This window comes from Narcine bancroftii, chromosome 7, assembly GCF_036971445.1.
Source record: "Narcine bancroftii isolate sNarBan1 chromosome 7, sNarBan1.hap1, whole genome shotgun sequence".
NCBI classification, from domain to species: Eukaryota; Metazoa; Chordata; class Chondrichthyes; order Torpediniformes; family Narcinidae; genus Narcine; species Narcine bancroftii.
Window position 1 is genome coordinate 71657028 of NC_091475.1, and position 22568 is coordinate 71679595.

At 39.6% G+C, this 22568-nt stretch overlaps 1 protein-coding gene across 6 annotated transcripts in view; it reads right to left on the bottom strand.

Annotated features, from left to right (window-relative positions):
* Window positions 1-2727: 2727 nt before the first annotated feature.
* The window catches only part of rbm26 (RNA binding motif protein 26), a 116370-nt gene continuing 96529 nt past the window's right edge, over window positions 2728-22568 (bottom strand). For all 6 annotated transcript variants that reach the window (XM_069890324.1, XM_069890321.1, XM_069890325.1 and 3 more), the window contains 3 exons: window positions 12454-12540; window positions 10098-10211; window positions 2728-3437 (listed from right to left, as the gene is read on the bottom strand). In XM_069890324.1, the coding sequence (XP_069746425.1) occupies window positions 3348-3437; window positions 10098-10211; window positions 12454-12540 (291 nt within the window). In that variant the 3' untranslated portion in view covers window positions 2728-3347. The remainder of the gene's footprint in view (window positions 3438-10097; window positions 10212-12453; window positions 12541-22568) is intronic.

A 22568-nucleotide genomic window follows, 5' to 3' on the forward strand; every position in this document is an offset into this window, starting at 1 on the left:
GAAGGCTTAAAATTGAGGGAGAGTTCGAGGCTACCTTGTTTCTGATAAAATGGAAGAGGCTGGAGCACTTAGTGATGAAGAATATCAAGGCTCTGGTCAGGAAAATTGTGTACATATCCGGTATAGGCAGCTGAGATGAAGCAAATCCCTGAGGAATACAAAGGGTAAATGGAAATCAGTACCAAAAGAAAAGATCAGGAACCAAATGAGGACATAAGATAGCTTTGGCAGATAAGGTAAAATAATTCTCAGAGATACTAAAACTATATTTCCAGTAAAAGGTGAGGTGACAAGGGAGAGAATAGGTCACCTCATTGTGATCATCTGTGTTCAGCCTCAGATGGGCGAGGTCTTAAATGAGTAAATATCATCTGAGTTTACTGTGGAGATCATTGAAGCCAGGGAATACTGGGTAATGAATCGTGATGTCTTGAATTATAACTGCATAAGAGCCGCAGGCAGTCCTAAGCACGTAATGAATGGTAGAGGTCTTACCAGATGTATTCCAGGATTTGTTGAAAACTCGGGATGAAATTGCTGGGTGCTGACAGAAGTTTTTGCATCATGTTCAGCTATGGGTGTGCTATTGGAAGATAAGAAGGTAGCTAATGCTGTACCTTTATTTAAAGAGGGGTCAAGGGTAAGCCAGGAAAAGGCAGGCTGGTGAGCTTAACATCAGCGTCAGGAAAGTTACTGGATGGCAATTCTGAGGACATTTTGAAAAAGAAGAACTGATCAGGGATGTCAGTGTGGATTCATTTTATTTTTGAAGAGATGACCAAGGGAATTGTAAAGGCCTGGGCAATAGGTACTGTCACTATCGACTTCAGCAAAGCCTTGACAAGGTTCTCACAATAGGTTGGTCAGGTAGGTGAGATCACATGGGATCCAGGGTGAGCTAGTCAATTGTACTTAAAATTTGGCTTGGTGGTGGGATTCCGAGAGTGCTCATGGAGGGTTTGTTTGGAAACCTGTGACCAGTGCTGTGATTCTAGATTGGTGCTGGGTCAACTGGTGTTCACCATCCTTATTGATGATTTGAAGAGTACATAGCACCGTTAACAAGTTTGCACATGACACCACAATTGGTGGTATAGCATGAAGTGAGGGAGATTATTAAATAATGTGCAGTGCCTGATTTTGGGAAGTAATAGTCAAGCAGGGTACATACAGTAAATGGTACAGCCATGGAGTGTTGCAGAACAGAGGGACCGAGGGGTACGGGTACAGAGCTCCCTCAAAGTGGTGGGAAAGGTAGACAGGATGGCAAAGGCGGCATTTGGAACGCTTCCCTGTATCAATCAAAGCAGAAAACAGGAATTGGGATGTCCTATTACAACTGTGCAAGACGTTGGTGAGACCAGGCTCGTATGTGATATGCGTACTTCTGGTCGTCTTGCTACAGAAAGCATGTCATTAAATTTAAAATGGTCCTGAAAGGATTTACAAGGATGTTAATGGGGCAGGAGTGCTTGAGTGACGAGGCTAAATTGGATGGAGTGTTTTAACCTGGTTTGTAAGAGTTTGAGTGGAACCTAAAAGAAAGTTTATAAAATGAGGGGAGTAAGTTGAATGGTTTCAGTCTCCCACCCCACCGTCACCCACCCCCCACCCCCAAAGGCATCTAGAAGGTGCAGATTTAAGGTGAAAGGAAAAAGTTAAAGGGTATCTGAGGGTCAAACTTTTCCTTATAGAGGGTGATAGGCAAGTAGAATTAGCTGCCAGAGGAAATGGTAAAGGTGGGTACAATTACATTTTAGACATGGTCAGGGAAAGTTTGGACGATGTGGGTAAAATGCAGACAAATGGAATGGTCTCAGGTAAACATCTTAGTTAGTATGACAAATTGGGTTGAGTGGTTTGTTTCTATGCTGTATAACTTTATGACAAAGTAATCTCAGTCCAGTTTGTATTTATCATGTTAAAAAGGGGTTTCCTGCAAATAGCAGTTGTACATTGAAGATCCACATAGCTTAGTTTATGTTCTATTGTTTCTAAATTGCTTCTTGATTTAAAAGTCTAGTTCAGCAGTTCAAAACAAAATAAACATTTTTAAAAAATGGACTTATTAACCAATACAGTACCTCAGATCCAAAATAGCTCTACTTGTGTTGTAAGAATTTTCTCCAAGATGGATTAATTATGCTAGAAAAGCAAATGGTTCAGGCGAAGATGCTCCTCAAGTATTGCGCAAGTTCAATTGCCACAGCTTTTAATTTAAAGTCTTCAGTTAGTTTCTAGTGCGAAAGTTTCATGAAACACAACTTGAGGCTTCATCTATCACCTTCCTGACCAGAATGCGATGAAAATCCCTCAATAGACCAACACATGCAGTTCATGCTCTTTAGCAGAAGGAAGGCCCTAGATCAACAATGATAGTCATAACAGACGAAGAACATTGTAACAGGTACAAATTTAAACTGCTATTTACAACAATAGCACAAATTATGTAGTAGAATCATACTTACTTCTATCCCTTTGCTGCAAAGGAAATTTAAAATTAGAATGGTATTGAAAATTCAAAGTTGGTGAAAGCTCTTTTGTGATTTCTTTTTGGTGGGTATTTGGAATGGTCTTCATTTTTTTTGTTTTTACATGTAACCAATTCTCTTTTATATTACATACTGTTTTCTTTTTTACTTTTTTTAATATATATATATATTAGACCACTCCATTGCTTTATTTTTTTTTTAAACATCTCAAAAGTCAAAAATGACTCTTGACTGATTTGTTGTACAATGAATGTTTAAAATCAACCAAGTAAAATACATACACAAATTCAACAGAAAAAAAAACAAGGCTAATACATAGTAAAGCCTAAAGCAAACTATGCAAAATAAAAGTTATTCATAACTTTTAACAAGAGCACTTTTCAGTACTTGCAGTTCAATGCTTTATCACAAAGCTTAGAATGTCCAAGTTTTTTTCAAAATATCCATCGAGATTCAATAGCAACCTCTCACTCATTCCATAACATGGAACCATTTATAATAGTTACATTGAAATGGTCTTTGTTTGGTCAGATCAAGACCAAATCAGTAAATTATATGTAAAGTCTTGGTATCTTTATCAGTTTGAGGTTCAGTGAACACATTGCATACCAAGCTTCATAAAATGAATTTTAAAAAAATGAATTACAGACATGCCTCCTGTTGCAACTAAAGCTGTAATTTCATTTCAATCTTTCCATACAGGTACAGTAGCAACTCATTGAAGGGTCTAACCCTCTATCCCAAACAGGGCTTCTGGACTAATACAGGTATTTCACTACAATCTTTAGTACATTAGTTTTCAGAAAAAACACACACGTTACATTATGAATTAGAATGTTGGCAGCACAGCTCAGATCATCTTCTCCAGGAACGTGATTCATTATCATCATCTTCCTCGTCGTCGTCTTGCAGCAACGAGTCGTCAATCAAACATTCTTCCTGAAACTAGGCCAGAAATTGTTGTATTAAAATAAGCCCTGCATTCGTAAGAGAACTTTTAAGTAAAAATTCAATGAATCTCAATAACAATGAGAACGTTAATGTACACCACAGTGGTTTCATACAGGTGTGTGGGTTACAGCCACAACATATGGTTTGATTCTATGCAGAACAAGCTTAAACACTTTTGTTCAGATATCACTCACGTTCCCCCACACCTTGATGAAGGGCTCAAGCCCCGAAACTTTGGTGATGTCTTTATCTTTGCTACATAAAGGCACTGTTTGACCTGCTGAGTTTCTTCAGCATTTGTTTTTTTTTCAAGCTTCAACACCAAATCCTTTCACCAACACACCTTTGCTAAAACACACTTTGGCTTGGGCAAAGAATAGAACAATTTATGAACTCCCCCACTAATTGTTTGACTTGCATAATTTCTTTTGTTGCTGGATCCAAGTCAAAAATTTTTCTGAGGAGTGTTAATGTGGTCCCCATAATTTTCTCATGACAGTTAATGACCAGTACAATTGGCTGCAATTATCACCCACTGAACAGACAATAGATAAAAGATTAACACAGCAAGGCCGTGATCCTTCAATAACATTAATATCTGGCATTTAATTTCAAAAACAATTAGAATAATGCAAATTAAGTGCATGTGTACATTACATTTAATAATTTGGAGAATTGTTCTTCATAATTAAAGCTATGGTTTATATATTAAAAATATAAATGAGTTCTTAATGACAGACATTTATTTTTAAATTTAGACACAACATGGTCACAGGCCAGTTCAGCCCACGAAACTTGTGCTACCCAATTAACCTACACCCTCAGTACATTTAGAATGGTGGGATGAAACCAGAGCCCCCAGGAAAAACCCACGCAGACACGGGGAGAACGGACAAACTCCTGAAAGACAGCGTGGGATTCGAACCCAGGTCACGATCGCTGACACAGTAATGGCGTTGCGCTAACTGCTACAATAACTGTGCCACCAAGACTAAATTGAAGTAACAAACCAGTACTGTGAATCAAAAATTACTTTGAAATAATTGATTATCTGGTGCCACAGGACTGCAGTTTTCATAAGATTATGCCAACTTAATTTAAAAGGAACAAATATTGAATATTTTGACAGATGCCTGACAGTTAAATTAGATCATATAAAAACAAGTGATCTGATAATGCAAAAACTGTTGCAGTCTGAACCTTCAATGGCTCTACATACATCATTCTTATCAAAGAATGAAATGTAACAGCCTTTTGAATTGGAATAGGCATTAATAAATTCATATCAGTAAAAATGTCATTGCTTCTTAACATTAAGATTTCAAAACAAAATATTTAGATCAAGGTGATTAAATTATCCAAATATTAATTGACAAAATAATAACAGAATTGTATTAATGTCCCTCTTGAATAAGAGGCAGAAAAAAATTATAGAGCATTTTGTAACAAGGCAGTAAGTAGTCAATTATGTATGGGACCAAAATATCCCAGTTTTTTTAAAAATGATTTTCCAAACTTAAACTCAAGCAGTTATCAATATTATTGATGTTAATGTTGACAATATCAATATTGATTACAATTTAAAATTATCAATTCTATACAAGATTTTCTGTAGAGTTCAAGCTTTTTAAATCTCCTTCCCTCCCTCCATCCCCTTTTACCACCTTCACTTAACCAACCACAGTTACACACAACATTCAGGACGTTCACAACAAAGGTATGAAATATATATATATGTATATATATATATAGGGGGTTTATCATGCCATGGCAGCCAGTGCTCAGGGTGTTTTCCTGGTTGGGATGAGATACCCCCCCCCACTCCCCTGCCAATTGAGGGATAGACGGGGAAGGTAGGATGGCGAGGCATGATGGTCCACACTATAATTGTGTTCCTATGGAATTTAAGTATGGTTGCCAAATTTTCAAGAGAGTGTTTTTTTTTCCCTTTAAGTTGTAAGTAATTTTCTCCAGGGGAACGCAGCTTTGCATTTCTGCATCTAGCGCACTATGCTCAGACAGGAGTTGGAGTTCCAGGTAACCACTATGCACTTCCTGGTCACTGCCTGCCAATGCGATTATTACGAATTGCATTGGAAATTCGGACAGATTCATCATTTCATCGCAGGTCTTATGTCCATTAAGTTTCCCAACAGGAACAACTCTGTGGGAATTCTTTATCTATGATTTTTTTTTGCAGGGCTCAGTCCCGTTCCATCCAGAAGGATCTCACCTTGGTACACATCCAGGTTGTGTGCACAAAGGCTCCTGTCACAATGCCACATCTAAAGCATTGGTCTGATAATTCTGATTTAGATCTGTTCAATTTTTGCAGTGTCAGGTACAACTGGTGTTGGAAATTCTATTGTACCAGCCTGTACTGCGCATTAATAATTGCAGACATCCTGGTCTAACCAACACTGCTCATCTATTGGTATTCCTTAAGACCGATTACCACCTCTGTCTTGATTTGTGAAGTCCTGATTTAGGTCCTTCTGCTTGGAGCAAGAAATAGATGCCGAGATGAACTTCTGTGTGTTTTCCCCCTTCCAATCAAGGTCTCTATGTCACTGCACATTGGTAGGGCCATAGTTGGACCTAATTTGTCCTGTAAAGATCTTATCTGAAGGTAGCAGTGGAACTTCTTATTTGATAAATTATATTTATTCCTAAGTTGCTCAAATGACATTAGCTGCCCCTGCTATACACACTTGTTGCCATTATGACACCAGGCGATATCCCAGCTTTTCTTGACAACTTTCATTACAAGGGAAAAAAATGGTATTTTATTCCACCAAAAAATATCAGCTTAAGATCAGGTTTTCACATTGTTGTTTACCTGTTTCAGCACTATTTTTAGATTTAAGATGGAATTTATTTATTATAGTAAAATAAAAACACAAGCTGAAAAGATAATTCATAAAAGTCAGGAGCCTTTAAAATATTGCTGGGTTTTACCTCCAAGCAAAAACACAGAATTGAGGCAAGACAGATGAACCTTCTCCATACAGAAAATCATGTGTTCTAATATGTTTATCAGGCATATAAATTAAATTGCATTTTTTATGTTAATTATACATCGCATTTAGCTGTGACAAAAGGCACTATGTTGCATAGAGCATGACTTCGTGCTTTCAGACAGTCAGGAGAATTTGTGGTATAATAGTTAGTGTAAAGCTGTTACAATGCCAGCAATCGGTACAGGGGTTCAAATCCGAAACTTCTGTAAGGAGTTTGTTCGTTCTCCCCATGACTGCGTGGGCGTGAGCTTCAGTTTCCTCCCTCTATTCAAAACATACCAGGGGTTGCTGATCAATTGGCTGTAATTGGGTGGAACAGGCTCATGGGCAGAAAAGGCCTCTGCACGTCCAAATTGAAAAATACTACAGGGAAAAGAGTTAAAGATGTGTTCACAAAACTTTCTGGAGCAACTCAGGCAACCAATGTGCGACAGGTATCCTAGTTCCTATCTCTGAAATGAGATGTGGTTATTGGTCATCTCATACAATGGATTTATTGGTGAAAAATGATCACATGAGAAAATACTGCACTAAATTTGATGCATTTTGTCTGAAATTAGAATCATACTTAAATGGAGGCAAAATACATCGTGACAGGTGCAGAGACCAAATTTCTAATTAAAGTAGAAAAATCAAACAAGTAGTGAAAGGACGAAAAAAAATCCCCTCAAGAAATAAACTATCCAGAAGGAAACCTCTCCATCTACTGTGAACAAAAGTGGCTAATATCAATATTTAATTCAAATAATTTTATAATATTATGAGAAAAATAACCAGAAATGAAGGATGGCCAAAACACTGAGAAAATTGAATGACAAAAAAAATGGCAAGAAATAAAATGTTTTAAAAAGACAGAGCTTCTTAAGTAGCTAAGGCAGGAGTAAAAGTTAAATGAGTCCCTGAGGCTGCTTTTAATGGGAGGAACAGAAAATTCATGGCCGGTTATGGCAGTGATGGGTCACTGTTGAGAACTGCAATTGTTAGTCCACAAATCCAAATCTCAGCACCCAAAGCAAACACAAAAGACACAGAGTTACATAGCACGGAAAAGGGCCATTTGACCCAACTCTTTCATGCCACTCAAGTTATCTATCTGATCCAGTCCCCTTTGGCTCCACTTTGCACCCCTTCCAATCTGTGTGCCTACCCAAATATATTTTACCTGCCTGCCTGCCCCCAATTCTACTACTTCCTTTGGCAGCTTGTTCCAAAAAATGCACCATCCTCTGTGTGTGGGGGTGGGGGGAAGCTCCTCAAATCCCTTTCAAATTGTTCACCTCTCACTTTACACGTATGTTTTACAGTTGTAGACTCCCACACTCTGGAAAAAAGACTGACTCATCACATAGCTATGCCTCTCAGAATATTATATATCTCTGAAGGAACATGAAAGCATCAGCATCCAAGACTCTGGGGGGAAAAGTCTCAATACATCCCTTCTCTCTTGTTACTCAAGCCCTCCAGTCACAGCAACACACTCATGAATTGCTTTTGCAACTTTTCCATTTTAATTGAATCCTTCCTATGGAAGAGGTTGAGAGTAATCATTGGAAATTTTCATGATAAAGTGCCTTGGATGCTGAGTGGTTGAGAATTCAAGATCAAAATTGACAGATTAATTTGCATACAAAGGCAATGAAGAAACATGGGGATTGGATGATTAAATGGGCACAAGAGAAAATACAAGTTATGATCATATTGTGCTGCAGAGTTGTGTCTGGGGACTCAAGGGCTACTTATTTGTTGTTTTTACATTGAACTTGTGTGATCTTTCCATTCTGAAGTGTCTCCCTACCTTCTGGGAGTGGCCGTTCACACAGGAACAACCAAAATTCCAAATATCCATATCACATTGTGTTTAGAATGAATACCTAAAGTGAGGTATTTAAGGAGGCTGGACATCCTACGCATTAGCCCACTATTCACAGATTGCCTGCAGCTCAGTTCATCTGCAGGTGACTTGAGAAATTAACAGGCATTGAGGAGGTAAAATGTCAAAACGGGTTCCCGTTCCAATCTTTTTACAAACTGCATTCCGGGAAATTGGGAATAATTTCCTGGAAAACAGCAGCTGCGTAAAAAACATATCAGACTGTATTAAGAAGTAATAGAAGTATGGGATTTAGTTTTCATTAACACATAACATTGAACTATATATCGAGAGGTGTAGAAGTTCAATGTTGAACTTTAATCTTGGCTGCAATTATTGTATATTTTGTAGGCAATTAATTATTGAAAAAATTCAAAACACAAGGAAACAAAATGCAGCATGCATTGTGTGACAGAATTATACTATTATTAATCTTTAGGTTAAAAATTATATACATTTCTTAGAAAAGACTGTGTGGGTGGACAGGGACGCACAGACACACACACAGAAACCATTTTAAGAGATGAAGTGTCTCAAATTCATTGTTCAGTTGAAACTGTATAAACCACTATAAAAGTCAGAAGTGATTCTCCATTGCATTTGCTTGTAAACTTTTGTAAAAGTTGCAACTTCAAACACTCACAGAATGACACCTGTATAAACAAGCAGGAGGCCATCTAGCTTGATTCATGCTTTTGGAAATATGAAATAGAATCTAGCAGTGATGTCATATCATGTGATTATGATGGCAGGAAGGCATCTTTAATTTTGCAGTTTCATCTAAAGTCAGAGATGCAATAACTTTCAGGAAGAGAGGTACTGTTGTGCATTCTCCTTTTAGTAGGGAAGAGACACAAAATCTATCTGGCTTTAGGAAAAGATAGCCATTCGATTGCTTCTCTTGGCCGAGAGAGCAGAGCCACTGTAATCATTTTTACTGGTTACTTCATCTATCACTTGCCTGGGTTTATGAAATTATTGTGTGAAACTCAAGTTCTGAAACCTCCATGCAAGGAGGATTTGTGGGAAAAGTTATTTGTATGAAAAAATATTTATTTGAAAGCAAATCTACAAGAATTTGTGAGTTTGAGTACTGTACTTTTGAACACCAGTTTTAAAGACCAAGTTTCAACACAAAAGATTTCTGAGAAAGAAATTTAAAATCATCTCTTCAGAATTATAATTGATCTGTAATGGTTTTGGTTTTATACACACATGTATAAATAAAAGTTTAGAGTGAAGTAAGATTTTTTATTATTAAGTTATGAATTAAAAATTATTGTTTTGAAGATACCATTGTCTTGGTGATTTTCTACTGCTGCTGGTCTAGGTCATAACAATTGTTTCTGATTTTATCAGGAATGAAGGAACCACAATGACATGAAAGAAGTAGAGGTTAGGTTTGCCATCCCAGTTAATGCTCAATGGTTATCAGGTTTTCAATATTGGTTGAATGCAATGTCATGTAGGAATCTGGCAATAAATTTTAATTTTGACCAATGGTACTAGTTGTCAAAAATCAGATGTAGCTGAAACTTTTAAAAAGCTCCAATCTAATGCCCAGTCCCAGTCCCAGAACTCAATTCAGAATCCAAATTCAACTATGTTGTTATAGTACAAAAAGCACAGTAGCAGAACGTAAAGCTTAGAAATATCACTTTTCCCTTCATTTTTGGTGCTGCATATAGTGAGCTTGTATTCAGGCAACAATAAGTAATTCTATCAAATTTTAGCAAGCAAGGTATGAATGTATACAACATCTACCTCCTCTTCGTCTGCCTCCACATCTTCAGGCTCAATTACAGTAATGGTGGATTCAGGTTTGTACCAAGCAAGTTGAAGGTCTTGCCCTTTGAAACGAATTCCATGTAATGCAGCCTAAAAAATACAATCAGCAGAAAGATATCTGTCACTTAGCAAAAACATCAAGATCATTTCATCTGGATAGTTCATATAACTAAAATGCTAACATAAAACCAAAGTTTTATCAGAGACTATAATCTATTAAATACAATGCAACCTTACTGACTTACCGCACTTACTTAGGTTTCACTCACTCATTTACTTACTAAATACAAAATATTCAATAAACCAGCACAATTAGTTTTGTGGAAGTGATTTTGCAATGAAGACTGTTCTCTGATATATTGAACACTTTTTTCACTGATTTAAAATATAGTTCACATTTTCACATAATTGACACAAATTAAGAGGATTGTATTTCTTAAAGAAAACATAATGGTTAGTGTAGCACCAGTGTTAGGGGCCAGGGCTTGAATCACACACTGTCTGTAAAGAGTTTGTACATTTTCCGTGTCTGAGTGGGTTTTCCCCAGGGTTCCGGTTTCCTCCCACCGTTCAAAACGTAGGGGGGGGGGGGGAGGTTGCAGGTTAATTGGGTGTAACTGGCATGGACTCATGGGCAGAAATGGCCTGTTACTGTGCTGTATGTCTAAATTTAAAAAAAAATTAATGTTTGAACATCAAAATCTAACTTGTATAGCATTGATAAAACTTCCTTGAGACAGCAAGGAAAGGAAGATAAATAAAGGCAGTGAGAAGAAACTAAAAAATTGAGATGAAAATCAAAGAGAAAAAAGAGTTCAAATAGAGGTGGCTCAAGACTCTTCCATTGCATAGCCGCAATGAACAGAGTTGGAAATGGAGGTGCAGGAAATTACACAAGATTAAAAGGTCATGGAGAAAGAATGTAATAAACATTCTAAATTAACCCACCGGGAGGAGTCCAAAGAGGCCAGGAATTACAGGATGGAGATTAGTGAAAAAGCATTGTATTTTTATGTGGAAGAATAATTGTGCGAATATATCAAAACTTAAATATTTCAAAAACTTGGATACAATTTTCAGGAGAGAGGGATGAAGGCAACATTATATTGATTAAGCAGAAACACAAAATTAAAGATTCAGTTCTGCATTAACATAATCACAAAACTCTGCATGACCTGTCTTAATGCAACTGAATAGTTGGAGAGAGAGCAATAGATTCAGTCCCAAGGGTACTTTATTGTAGATCTGAAATTATTTCAAGATTTCTTAGAACTCAGATTAATGAAATTTTGATTTTCCCACAACAGGGCTTCAGAGAAGTAACACATTTACTGAAGTGTAACCGAATGTTATTTCTGAAGATGCAGATAATACATTCTAATTTTCTTAGAAATTAAGTTAACTTGCTCACATAGCTACATTTCCATGGGAAAAATTAATTTTTAAATAAGCAGAGGAATTTAAAGAAGTTCATTTTGACTCCTGGTACAATTAATCAGAATAAAGATTTCGTGTTGATTCACCAATCTTATACATTACCTTAATTTGTTGGTCTGGCATTTGGAAACTGGTTTAAACATATCCCACCCTCCTGTGTAATATCAAGAATTCAATAAACATGCAAACAAAAGTGTACCAATAATGATTTTGAAACCATATTTTCAGCTCTTTTACAAGATGGAACAGTATAGATTTAATATTTGCATTAAGAAAATGCAACAAAACAGCATTAAAAATGTTAAAATAATAAATGTAAACCAGAAGCAACACATTAGCATCAGAATAAAATAACCAGTCACAAGATTTATCACATAATGTGATTCTGCTACAGAATGAGAAATGTAGAACCAATTATTCCTTCAATTACATTTTTATATGAATTATGTAGTCTTACTGACACCAGGTATATATTCTTACATTTCAACTTGTAATAAATTTCTCCAGTTTCAGCTTTTAAATGTGGGTGTATGTTTAAGATTGGTTCTTCAGTAGGATTTTTCTGGGGCACATGTATTTTTGTGTTGAAATGCAGCCACTTTATACAATGACTCTGTTATAACATCATACAGCAGTCAGACATTTGGCACAATAAATGATGAGCGCAAATCAAAAAGACTGTAAATATAGGTTTAATTTTCTTTTTCCCTTCACCACATCCCTTTTCCCACCACCTCCTCTGATGAAAGCAGAACTCTATCTTGGCAAGACACATGCTTACAGATAGCTGAAGGATCTTAATGAATGTCCATATTAAGAATTGTTTTTAAAAAATTAATATAACTACCATTATCACGGTTTCAAAAGAATGTAAACATAAAAAGCATTTACTTACAGTCTCTGCTTCTGCCCTCGTCTTGTACGTGATGATCGCTTGACAAGAGCCGTCATCTATTTGACAATCCTCAATTTCACCAAATTGCTTGAAAGAGAAAGAGTTTTCTTAAAAATCAAACAAAAGAAATCTCACACTTTCATAATCAAACTCTCTATCACAATTAACCAAGGAATTAAATAAAAATAAACCAGCACAATTAGTTTTATGGAAGTGATTTTGCAATGAAGACTGGAAATAAAAAATGCTGCTGGATTCAAAACATCTATATGCAGCTAAAATCCCTCAATCTAGAATGAGATTGGAAAGAAATTATAAATGATCTCACTTAAAAATATATGGCATTCTTATTTTGCAAAATGAACATATTGCAACACTGCCTAACTTGCAATTTTTGTGAAGCCCAATCGAGAAACATTTTTTTGTGGCCCAAATGGTGCTGGAGAAGTTAGCCTGGAGCTTATCTGGCTGAGAAATGCAAAACACGTACAGAAATATCTTTTAAAGGGTGGCAACTTTTCATAAAGTTTAATGGTTGGGGAAATGACAGGTTAAATCTGCATCGGTACAGCAGAACAGCAAAACTACTCTTGAAACACAGTATCATTTCACTGCTTTGTAAAACCAAGCAGTTTAACACGCAGGAGCTTCTGAGAGCAAGCTCCTGCTGCCGGCTCTCCCGTCCATCCTGCTCGGAGAACAGAACGTTCCATATCCAACTCCAGACGTCAGCACAGTGCGATTACAGGGACTGCTGTGTTTTGGTCTTTGCTGAAACATTGCTCAGCAACAGAATCCAGGATGCCATGATCCAACTGGATTATTTCATGCTGACTGAGGTTCTGCTCTGTGTGGTAAAGTCCTTGCCGGTGTAGTGTAAGTACTGTGTACTAGTCTCCAGTCAATGCTTAGCACTGATGAAATTTGTGACTGGGAATTTAGCACAGTCCTCAGTTTTAAGCAACCAGGCGAACCCCAACTCAGGGCTACCTGAACTCCATCAGTATGTAGACTTTGCTACGAGAGGGGCGAACGCGTTGGAGCTTATGTTTACGAACATTTGCGACGCTTACCAAGCAAAGCCCCGCCCCCACCTTGTATACTCAGACTATATCTCTGTAATGCTAACCCCAGCAACAGGCTGCTCGTCAGACTTTCCAGACAAGTTCTAAAGCAGATTAAAACCTGGCTAGCAGGAACCATCCATGCACTTCAAGATTGCTTCGAGTGTAGTGAGTGGCAAACGTTCAAGGAAGCAGCAACCAAAGGCCACTGCATCAACCTGGAGGAGTTTACGGCTTCAGTTACTCGCATCATTATTAAGTGTAATGACGATGTCACTGTGCCCAACACCATCATTACTCGCTCTAATCGGAAGCCACGGATGGCAGCGGAGGTGCGTGTGCTGCTCAGGAGCCGAGGCTCTGCGTTCACAGTGGGAAACAAGGTAGCCCTAGCTATTGCGAGAGCCAAGCTATCCAAGGGCATCAGGGAAGCAAAGCATACACATGCCCAGTGAATTCAGTCACTTCCTGGACAGCAAGGACGTACCACGCATTCAACCACAGGACTACACCATCTGCCTGCACTATGATGTCTTCCTCCTAGACACACTGAACAACTTCTACCCGTGTTTTAAGAAAAAAATGTGATGGTGAAGAAGACTACTTCTCCTCCAAATGATCAGGTGGTGTATCTGACAGTGGCCGATGTAAGGGGAATTAGGCAAGGTGAACCCTGCTGGTTCGGATAACATTCCCGGCAGAGTACTCAGGGGATGTGTGGCTCATCTGGCAGATGTTCTCACTGACATCTTTACCATCTCCCTAAGCAGTGCAGTTGTTTCAACATGCTTCAAAGCCACCACCATCATCTCCATGTCAAAGAAGTCTTCAGTGTTCTGCCTAAATGACAACTGCCCTGTCGCACTCGCGTTTATCATCATGAAGTGCTTCGAGAGTCTCATCATGGGGCACATCAAGCTTCTGCTGCCCACCCCCCCCCCCCCCCCCCACCACTGGACCCCCTGCAATTCACATACAGATCCAACCGCTCTACGGACAATGCCTTTACCATCACCCTCCATCTAGCCTTCACCCACCTGGAAAATAAGGGCTCGTATGTTCAAATGCTGTTTACTGACTTCATTTCGGCATTCAACACAATCATACCTCAGTATCCGATAGGGAATTTGGGCCTGCTGAGCTTAAACACCACCTTCTGTAATTGGATTCTCGACTTCCTGTCGGGGAGACCTCAGGCAGTCCGGATGGAAACAGCACCTCCAAGGCCATCCCACTGAGCACAGGGCGCCCACCCCCACCAGGGCCGTGAGCTTGGCCCACTGCTGTTCACTCTTCTGACCCACAACTGTGCAGCAAAGCACAGCTGTAAGCACATCATCAAGTTCACTGACAATAAGACCATGGTGGGCTTTATCAGCAAGAACAGTGTACAGAGTTGAGGTGCAGTCGCTAATGGACTGGTGCAGAGCCAACAACTTGTATCTGAACATTAATAAAAGAGATCGTTGTTGACTTCAGGATGGCCCGGGGGGGGGGGGGAATCACTCTCTGCTGACCATTGTGCATATCAAGTTTCTTGGCGTGCACTTGGCGGAGAATCTCACCTGGCCTCTGGCCAAAAACGCCCAGCAGCACCTCTACTTCCTGCGAAGGCTGAGGAAAGTCCATCACCCACCCTCCATCCTCACTACATTCTTGAGAGGATGATTTTGAGAGGATCCAGAGCAATTGCATCACTGCCTGGTTTGTAAACAGACTGTAAGATCCTTCAGAGGAGAGTGGAGATTGGGGTCTCTCTTCCTACTGTGACGCATATCTACAACACATGATGCATGCAGAAGGCAAATAACATTGTGAAGGACTTCTCACCCAATAGACAACACTTACTCTTATATATCCTAATTTCAAAGTATCACTTTCCAAGGCGTGAGCTGCGATATCCCAAATTTAAATCTCTTTCATCTCTGTGGCTCTTACTTTATGTAGTTTTAATTTGTTGATAGAAAGGATAAACATTTTGCATAGCATCGCCATAAGACTTTCATAACAGTGAACAACAAAGAATTTACTGAATAAAGATATAAAGATATACAGAGATACAAAAATATGTAGAGATACAAAAGCTTGAAGATACACAAAAATTCCAAGAAAAATTTCTCGTGCTCACGCTTCCTTCACATCTTGAAGAACAAGAGAGCAAACACTTAGTCTCGTGGATATTATATTACATCATAATCACTATGGTACCACTACAAACAATAGTTCTCTTACAAAGAGACAGGCACAAAATTAACTAAGAATCAAAAACACAAGGTTTTAACCTTTACACACCCATCTTGTAAACTTTTCCCCCTTCTGCTATCTGCAAGGAGGTACCGTAGCATTTAGGTCCACATGTCCAGATTGTGCCAAAGTTTATTCCCCTCCAAGTCATCAGGCTCCTTAATTCCAAGAACATACGTGAACCAGTATATTGTGGATTTTTAATGTTTTATGACTAATATTTAACTCCTATTTATGTAAATCTGCTCCATGGTCCTGGAGAAATGCCATCTCATTTTTACTGTGCATTGCATTAGAAGTTATAGTATAAATGACAAATAGAGGTGACTTGACCTTATTGACCTAACAAGCATGCCAAAATTAATTATTCCAGAGCTAAGGACTGGGTCAGCTATATTTTACATTACATGGAAATCATTTAGATGACAAAATTGTGGCCATGTGGATGATATGAAGATAGGTGGAGGGGAGGGTAGCATTGAGAAAGCAGTGAGTTTCCTAAGGGACAGCTGAGGAGAATGGACAAATAAGTGGCAGATCAAATACAAGGTAGAAAAGTGTATGGACTTGCACTCTGGTAAAAAGAGTAAAGTAGTGGACTATTTCTTTTAAATGGAAAAAGGATTCAGAAAGTTGATGCCAAAGGGACTTGGGAGTCCTTATGCAGGATGTCCTCAAGGTTACTTGTAGGTTGAGTTAGTAGAAAGGAAGTAAGTAGCAAGTCGCTGATGACTACACCTGGAAGAGGTACATCCCAGCTGCAGCTTCAGATAGAGTCTGTTAGAAAGCTGGAGCTGAATGAACTCAGGATCATTTAAAAGACCGAAGCAGTGATCGAGAGAAGCTTCAGGGAGACATTTGTTCCTAAAAGTCAGGAGACAAGTAACTGGTAAATGTTAGGAGAGGGGAGGGGAACAGGCAGATAGTGCTGTGTACCCCTGTGGCCATTCCTCTCAACAATAAGTATACTGTTTTGGATGCTGCTGGGGCGGGTGTAGGGGGGGGGAAATGATCTACTGGGGACCAGTTGAGGTGGTCACGTCTCTAGTGCAGGGGAGGATAGTCTCTCACTTGAGAAGGGAAGGGGGGGAGTAGGTATGGTAATTGGGGGATTGTCGGTTAGGAGAGCACATTGGAGGCTTGGTGGGCAAGATCGAGATTCCCAGATGGTATGTTGCCTCCCAGGTGCCAGGGCCACGGATGTCTTTGATTCAGTCCATTGCATTTTGGAGGGAGAGGGTGAGCAGCCAGATGTTGTGCTTCATGTGGATATAGATAGGAGTAAGGATGAGGCCCTGAAGAGGAAAAAAGGAGTTAAGAAAGAAGTTAAAAGCAGGACCTCAAGGGTGGTAATCTCAGGATTACTGCCTGTGCCACGTGCCAAAGAAGGTAGAAAGCTGTGGCAGATGAATGCATGTCTGAAGAGCTGGTGCAGGGGTTCAGATTTCTAGATCATTGGGATCTCTTCCGGGGAAAGTCTGATCTGTACAAAAAGGATGGGCAGATTTGCTAGAGTTGTTGGGAGAGTTTAAACTAGTTTGGCGGGGGTAGGAATCAGAATGTGAGTGAGACATTAGGGCAGAAGGTCACAAGCATGAAGCTATGTTTTCTGAGTTGGTGAGGAAGGACAGGCAGGGGACAAAACGTAAATGTCGCCAGTTAGGGGTGTTGTAATGTGTCCAGGAGTATTAGGAATAAAGGGGATGAACTTTGAGCATGGATCAATATATGGTAGTTCCATGTTGTGGCCGTTACAGAAACTTGGTTGAAGGAAGGGCAAGATTGGCTGATGAAAGTACTAGAGTTTAGGTGTTTTAAAAGGAATCGGATGGGAGGTAGAAAAGAGGGGGGAGTATCAGTACTGCTCAGGGATAGTATCACAGCTGTAGAAAGGGAGGACGTTGCAGAGGGAGGGTCCACTGAGTTGGAGTGGGTGAAAGTCAGAATGAGAAATGGAGCAATCACTGAACTAGCAGTTATCTATAGGCCCCCAAATATTCCTCAGGACACAGAGGAGCAGATAAGCTGTCAGTTCTTGGAATGGTGCAGAAAATACAGGATTGTAGTTATGGGTGATTTCAACTTCCCTAATATTGACTGGCACTCCTGAATGTAAGAGGGATAGATGGGGTTGAATTTGCCAGGTGTGTTCAAGAAGTATACCTGACACTGTAAGTCGATTGGCCGACGAGAGAGGCCAAACTAGACCTAATCCTGGGTAATGAACCTGGTCAGGCCACGGACCTCTCGGTGGGGAAGCATTTTGGTGAGAGTGACCATAACTCTCTTAGCTTCAGATAGATATGGAAAAGGATAAAAACAAAAAAAAACAGTAAAGTGCTTAATGAGCGAAGGGCTAATTATGAAGGGATGAGGCAGGAACTAGCAAAACGAAATCTGAAACAGATTTTCAAGGGTGAAAGCACAGAAGTTATGTGGAGGAAGTTTAGGAACCATTTGTCCAGGGTTCAGGATAGGTTTGTCCCACAGAGACAAGGAAAAGATGGTAGGAAAAGGGAACCATGACTGACAAAACAGGTGAGGAAACTAGTCAAGAAGTAAGCATACATATGTAAGAGAAAGGAAGCTGGAAACAGGAAGGGCTCATGAGAAATATATGGTTGCCAAGAAGGGACTTAGGAAATCTCAAAGGGGCATGGGAAGACTTGGCATGCAGAATTAAGGAGAACCCCAAGGTGCACTATGTGTATATGAAGAACAGAAGGATGACGAAAATGAAGGCAGGGCTGCTGAAGGATAAAGGAGGCAACATGAGCCTGGAACTGGAGGAGGTTGGGGAGGTCCTAAATTAATACTTTGCTTCAGTATTCTCAAAAGAAAAAGACCTTGATCAGGATGTGGTCGGAATAGAACAGGCCTGTGTGTTAGACAATGTGAAGATTAAGGTTGAAGTGTTGGATCTTCTTAGAAACATCAAGATTGATAAGTCCCCGGGGTGAGATGCGATATACCCCAGGATGCTGTGAGAAGTGATAGAAGAGATAGTTGGGCAGTAGCAATGATCTTTGAATCTTCTTTTGCTGCAGGGGATATGCCAGAGGATTAGAGAATGGCAAATGTAGTCCCCTTGTTTAAAAAAGGTGAAAGGGAGAATTCAGTGAGTTGAATGTCAATGGTGTGTAAACTATTGGAGAGCATTCTTAAGGATATGATCTATGAGCATTTGGAGAAGTTTAGTCTACTCAAGGATAATCAGCATTGCTTTATGAAGGGAAGCCTAATTGAATTTTTTGAGGAGGTAACAAAAGAAATTGATGAGGGCAGGGTGGTAGATGGATTTTAGCAAGGCATTTGACAAGGTCCCCCAGGAAAGACTCATCCAGAAAGCCATGAGGCATGGGATCAGTGGAACCATGGCTGTGTGGATAAAAAATTATCTAGCAGGGAGAAAGCAAAGAGTAGTAGTGGAATGGAAGTATTGTGCCTGAAGGTCAGTGACTAGTGGAGTGCCACAGGGATCTGTTCTGGGACCCCTGCTCTCTGTGGTTTTAATAAATGACCTGGATGAAGAGGCAGAAGGATAGGTCAGTAAGCTTGCAGAAGACACAAAGAATGGAGGAATTGTGGATGGAGCTGAAGGTAATCGAAGGTTATAAGAAGATAAAGACAGGATGCAAGAGTTGGGCAGAGAAGTTGCGGATGGGTTCCCATCCAGACAAGTGTGAGGTAATGAATTTTCGAAGGACTGACCAGAAGGCTGAGAACAGGGTTAATGGCTGGTAACTTAGGAGCGTGAATGAACAGAAGGGCCTTGGAGTTTAAATCCATACATCCCTCAAGGCCACTGCACACACCAACAGGATAGTTAAGAAGGCCTATGGGAAGGGAGACCATTAATTGTGGGACTTAGTTCAGTAGAGGTCATGTTGCAACACTTAGAATATTGTGTTCAGTTCTGGTCACCCCATTTTTTGGAAGAATGTGGAAACCATGGAGAGGGTACAGAGGATATTTACCAGAATGTTGCCTGGATTGGAAAACAAGTTTTATGAGGCAAGGTTAGCAGAGCTGGGACATTTATCTTTGGAGCATAGAAGGATGAGAGGAGACTTAATAGAGGTCTACAGATTATGAGAGGCAATAGGTAGGGTGGACAGCCAGCATTGTTTCCCAGGGCAGGAATGGCAAACACCACAGGACATATGTACAAAGTGAAGGGAGGTAAGTTTTTAAATATACACAGAGTTATGGTGCCTGGAATGCCTTGCCAAGGACGGTGGTGGAGGCTGAATCATTAGGGGCATTTAAGAGATTCAGACAGGCACATGGATGAAAGAAAAATAGAGGATTACAGGGTAAGGAGGGTTTAGTACATTTTTAAAAAAAAGGAATATATGGGTCAGCACAAAATTGAGGGCTGAAGGGCCCGTACTGTGTTCTATGAAGGCAAATGCAATATTATGTATTTAAAGAGGACGAGAATAAAGTGCCCTCTATAATGACAAAGACTTATTTGCCTCTGTGCTCTACGGTTTCACATTCTTGGTTTTATTCAGGGTTATTTTGATTTGATCATGTAGAAATTATAGCATTTTTATACATAATTGCCTCATTTCACCATGTTTGGGATATTTGGCTTCACAGGTATTTGTGAGTACTCTGGTATGTTTCATTCGTGCAGATTTAAGAGAGCTAGGTTTACTTCTAAGCATTTGATCACCTTTGTAGTCTGTGTTGCCATTTTTTCACAAGGACCAGAGTTGTGCCCAATGAAAGTCAAAGATGCCATTATGAGGCTGAAAAACATGAAAACAGTAAGAGATATTGCCCAAACCTCAGGATTACCAAAATCAACTCCAAGATGCAGACCATGCGATAGCCACAGAAAGGATGGTCACTACAGTTTGCCATGATTTGCATCCTGCAATGTAGCCTCTGTATTTCTGTTCATTAAGTCTTCTGTGGGCAGTAGTCATCAGCATATCCACACATGCCTCTTGAAAAATGTTTCTGATCTGTTGGACACATGTTTGGGGATTTTTCTTCATTATGATGAGAATTCTTCTGTCATCATCAGTGCAGTTCTTCCTTTGAATACCAGTCCTTTTGCAATTACTGAGCTCACCAGTACGCTCTTTCTTCTTAATGATGTTCCAAACTGTTGATTTTGGTAATCCTAAGGGTTGCCGATGTCTCTTACTGTTTTATTCTTGTTTATCAGCCTCATAATGGCTTCTTTGACTTTCATTGGCACAACCCTGGTCCTCGTGTTGAAAAGTGGCAACTACAGATTCCAAAAGATTATCTTATCCCTGCATTAATGAAGCAATTAAACATAACTGAGTAATCACAAACTCCTATGAAGCCCAATGTCCCAAACATTATGGTGCCCTGAAATGAGGGGACATGTATAAAAAATGCTGCAATTTCTACATGGTCAATCCAAAATGTATGCAAATAACTGACTAAAATCTGGAATGTGCACTTTAATTACATGTGAATTGTTTGATGACAAATTTATAACTGTGGTGCACAGGAGAAAATAAATGAAAAAGAGCATCTTTGTCCTAAACATTATCTAACAGCAAAGATGTAATGCTGATGCTTCATAAGGCGTTGGTCAGTCCACATTTCGAGAATTAGGAGTAGATCTGGGATCCAATAATATGCTGGCATTGTTAATGAGGAGGATTTGATGGCTCCTTGACCATAAGATATCTTCAACACCGACTTAACCTGGAGATTAACCATCCAGCAAGAGGACTCCCAAGCCCTTCTGTACCTCCAAATTTTGAATTATGTCCCCATCCAAAAAAATAGTCTGCCCTTTTATTCCTTCTACCAAATTGCATGACCATACACTTTCCTGAAGACCATAAGATATTGAAGCAGAAGCAGACCATTTGGCCCTTTGAGTCTACTCTGCCAATCCATCATCAGTGATCCATTCTTTCACTCAACCCCACTCCCCTGGTTTTCCCCCATAACTTTTGATACACTGACTAGTCAGATACCTATCAATTTCTGCCTTAAATACAACTAATGACCTGGCCTCTGCAGCTGCCTGTGGGAGCAAATTCCAGAGATTCACCACTCTCTGGCTAAATTCCTCTGTTTTAAATGGACATTCATCAATCCTGAAGTTGTACCTTCTTGCCCTCAACTTCTCCACCATGGAAAACAACTTTCCCACAACTGCTCTGCCCAGACCTTTCAACATTCAAAATGCTTGATGTCCACCTTTATTCTGAACTCCAAGGAGTACAGTCCAAGAGCCGTCAAACGTTCCTCAGATGCTAATCTCTTCATTCCAGGAATCATTCTAGTGAATCTTCTCTGATCCCTCTCCAATGCCAGCACTTTAAACAAGGAGCCCAAAACAGTACGCCATACCTCAAGCAAGGCCTTACCAATGCCTAAAAGCCTTTACATCACATACCTGCTCTTCTATCCTATTTCCCTAGATATGTATTTGGATTTGTCTTCAGTGCCGTCTGAACCTGGAGATTAACCTTTAGGGCATCCTGCAAGAGGACTCCCAAGTCTTTCTGTACCTCCAAATTTTGAATTATGTCCCCATCCAAATAATAGTCTGCCCTTTTATTCCTTCTACCAAGTGCATGGCCATACACTTTCCAACATTGTATTTTATTTGCCACTTCTTTGCAAATACTCCAATTCCAAGTCTCTCTGTTTCCTCATTTTCTGCCCCTCCACCTACCATTGTATCATTTGCAAACGTAGCCACTAGGCCATTTATTCCACAGACTAAATCATTAATATACAACGTAAAAAGAAATGGCCCCTGCAGAACATCACTGGTAACCAGTAGCCCACCAGAATAAG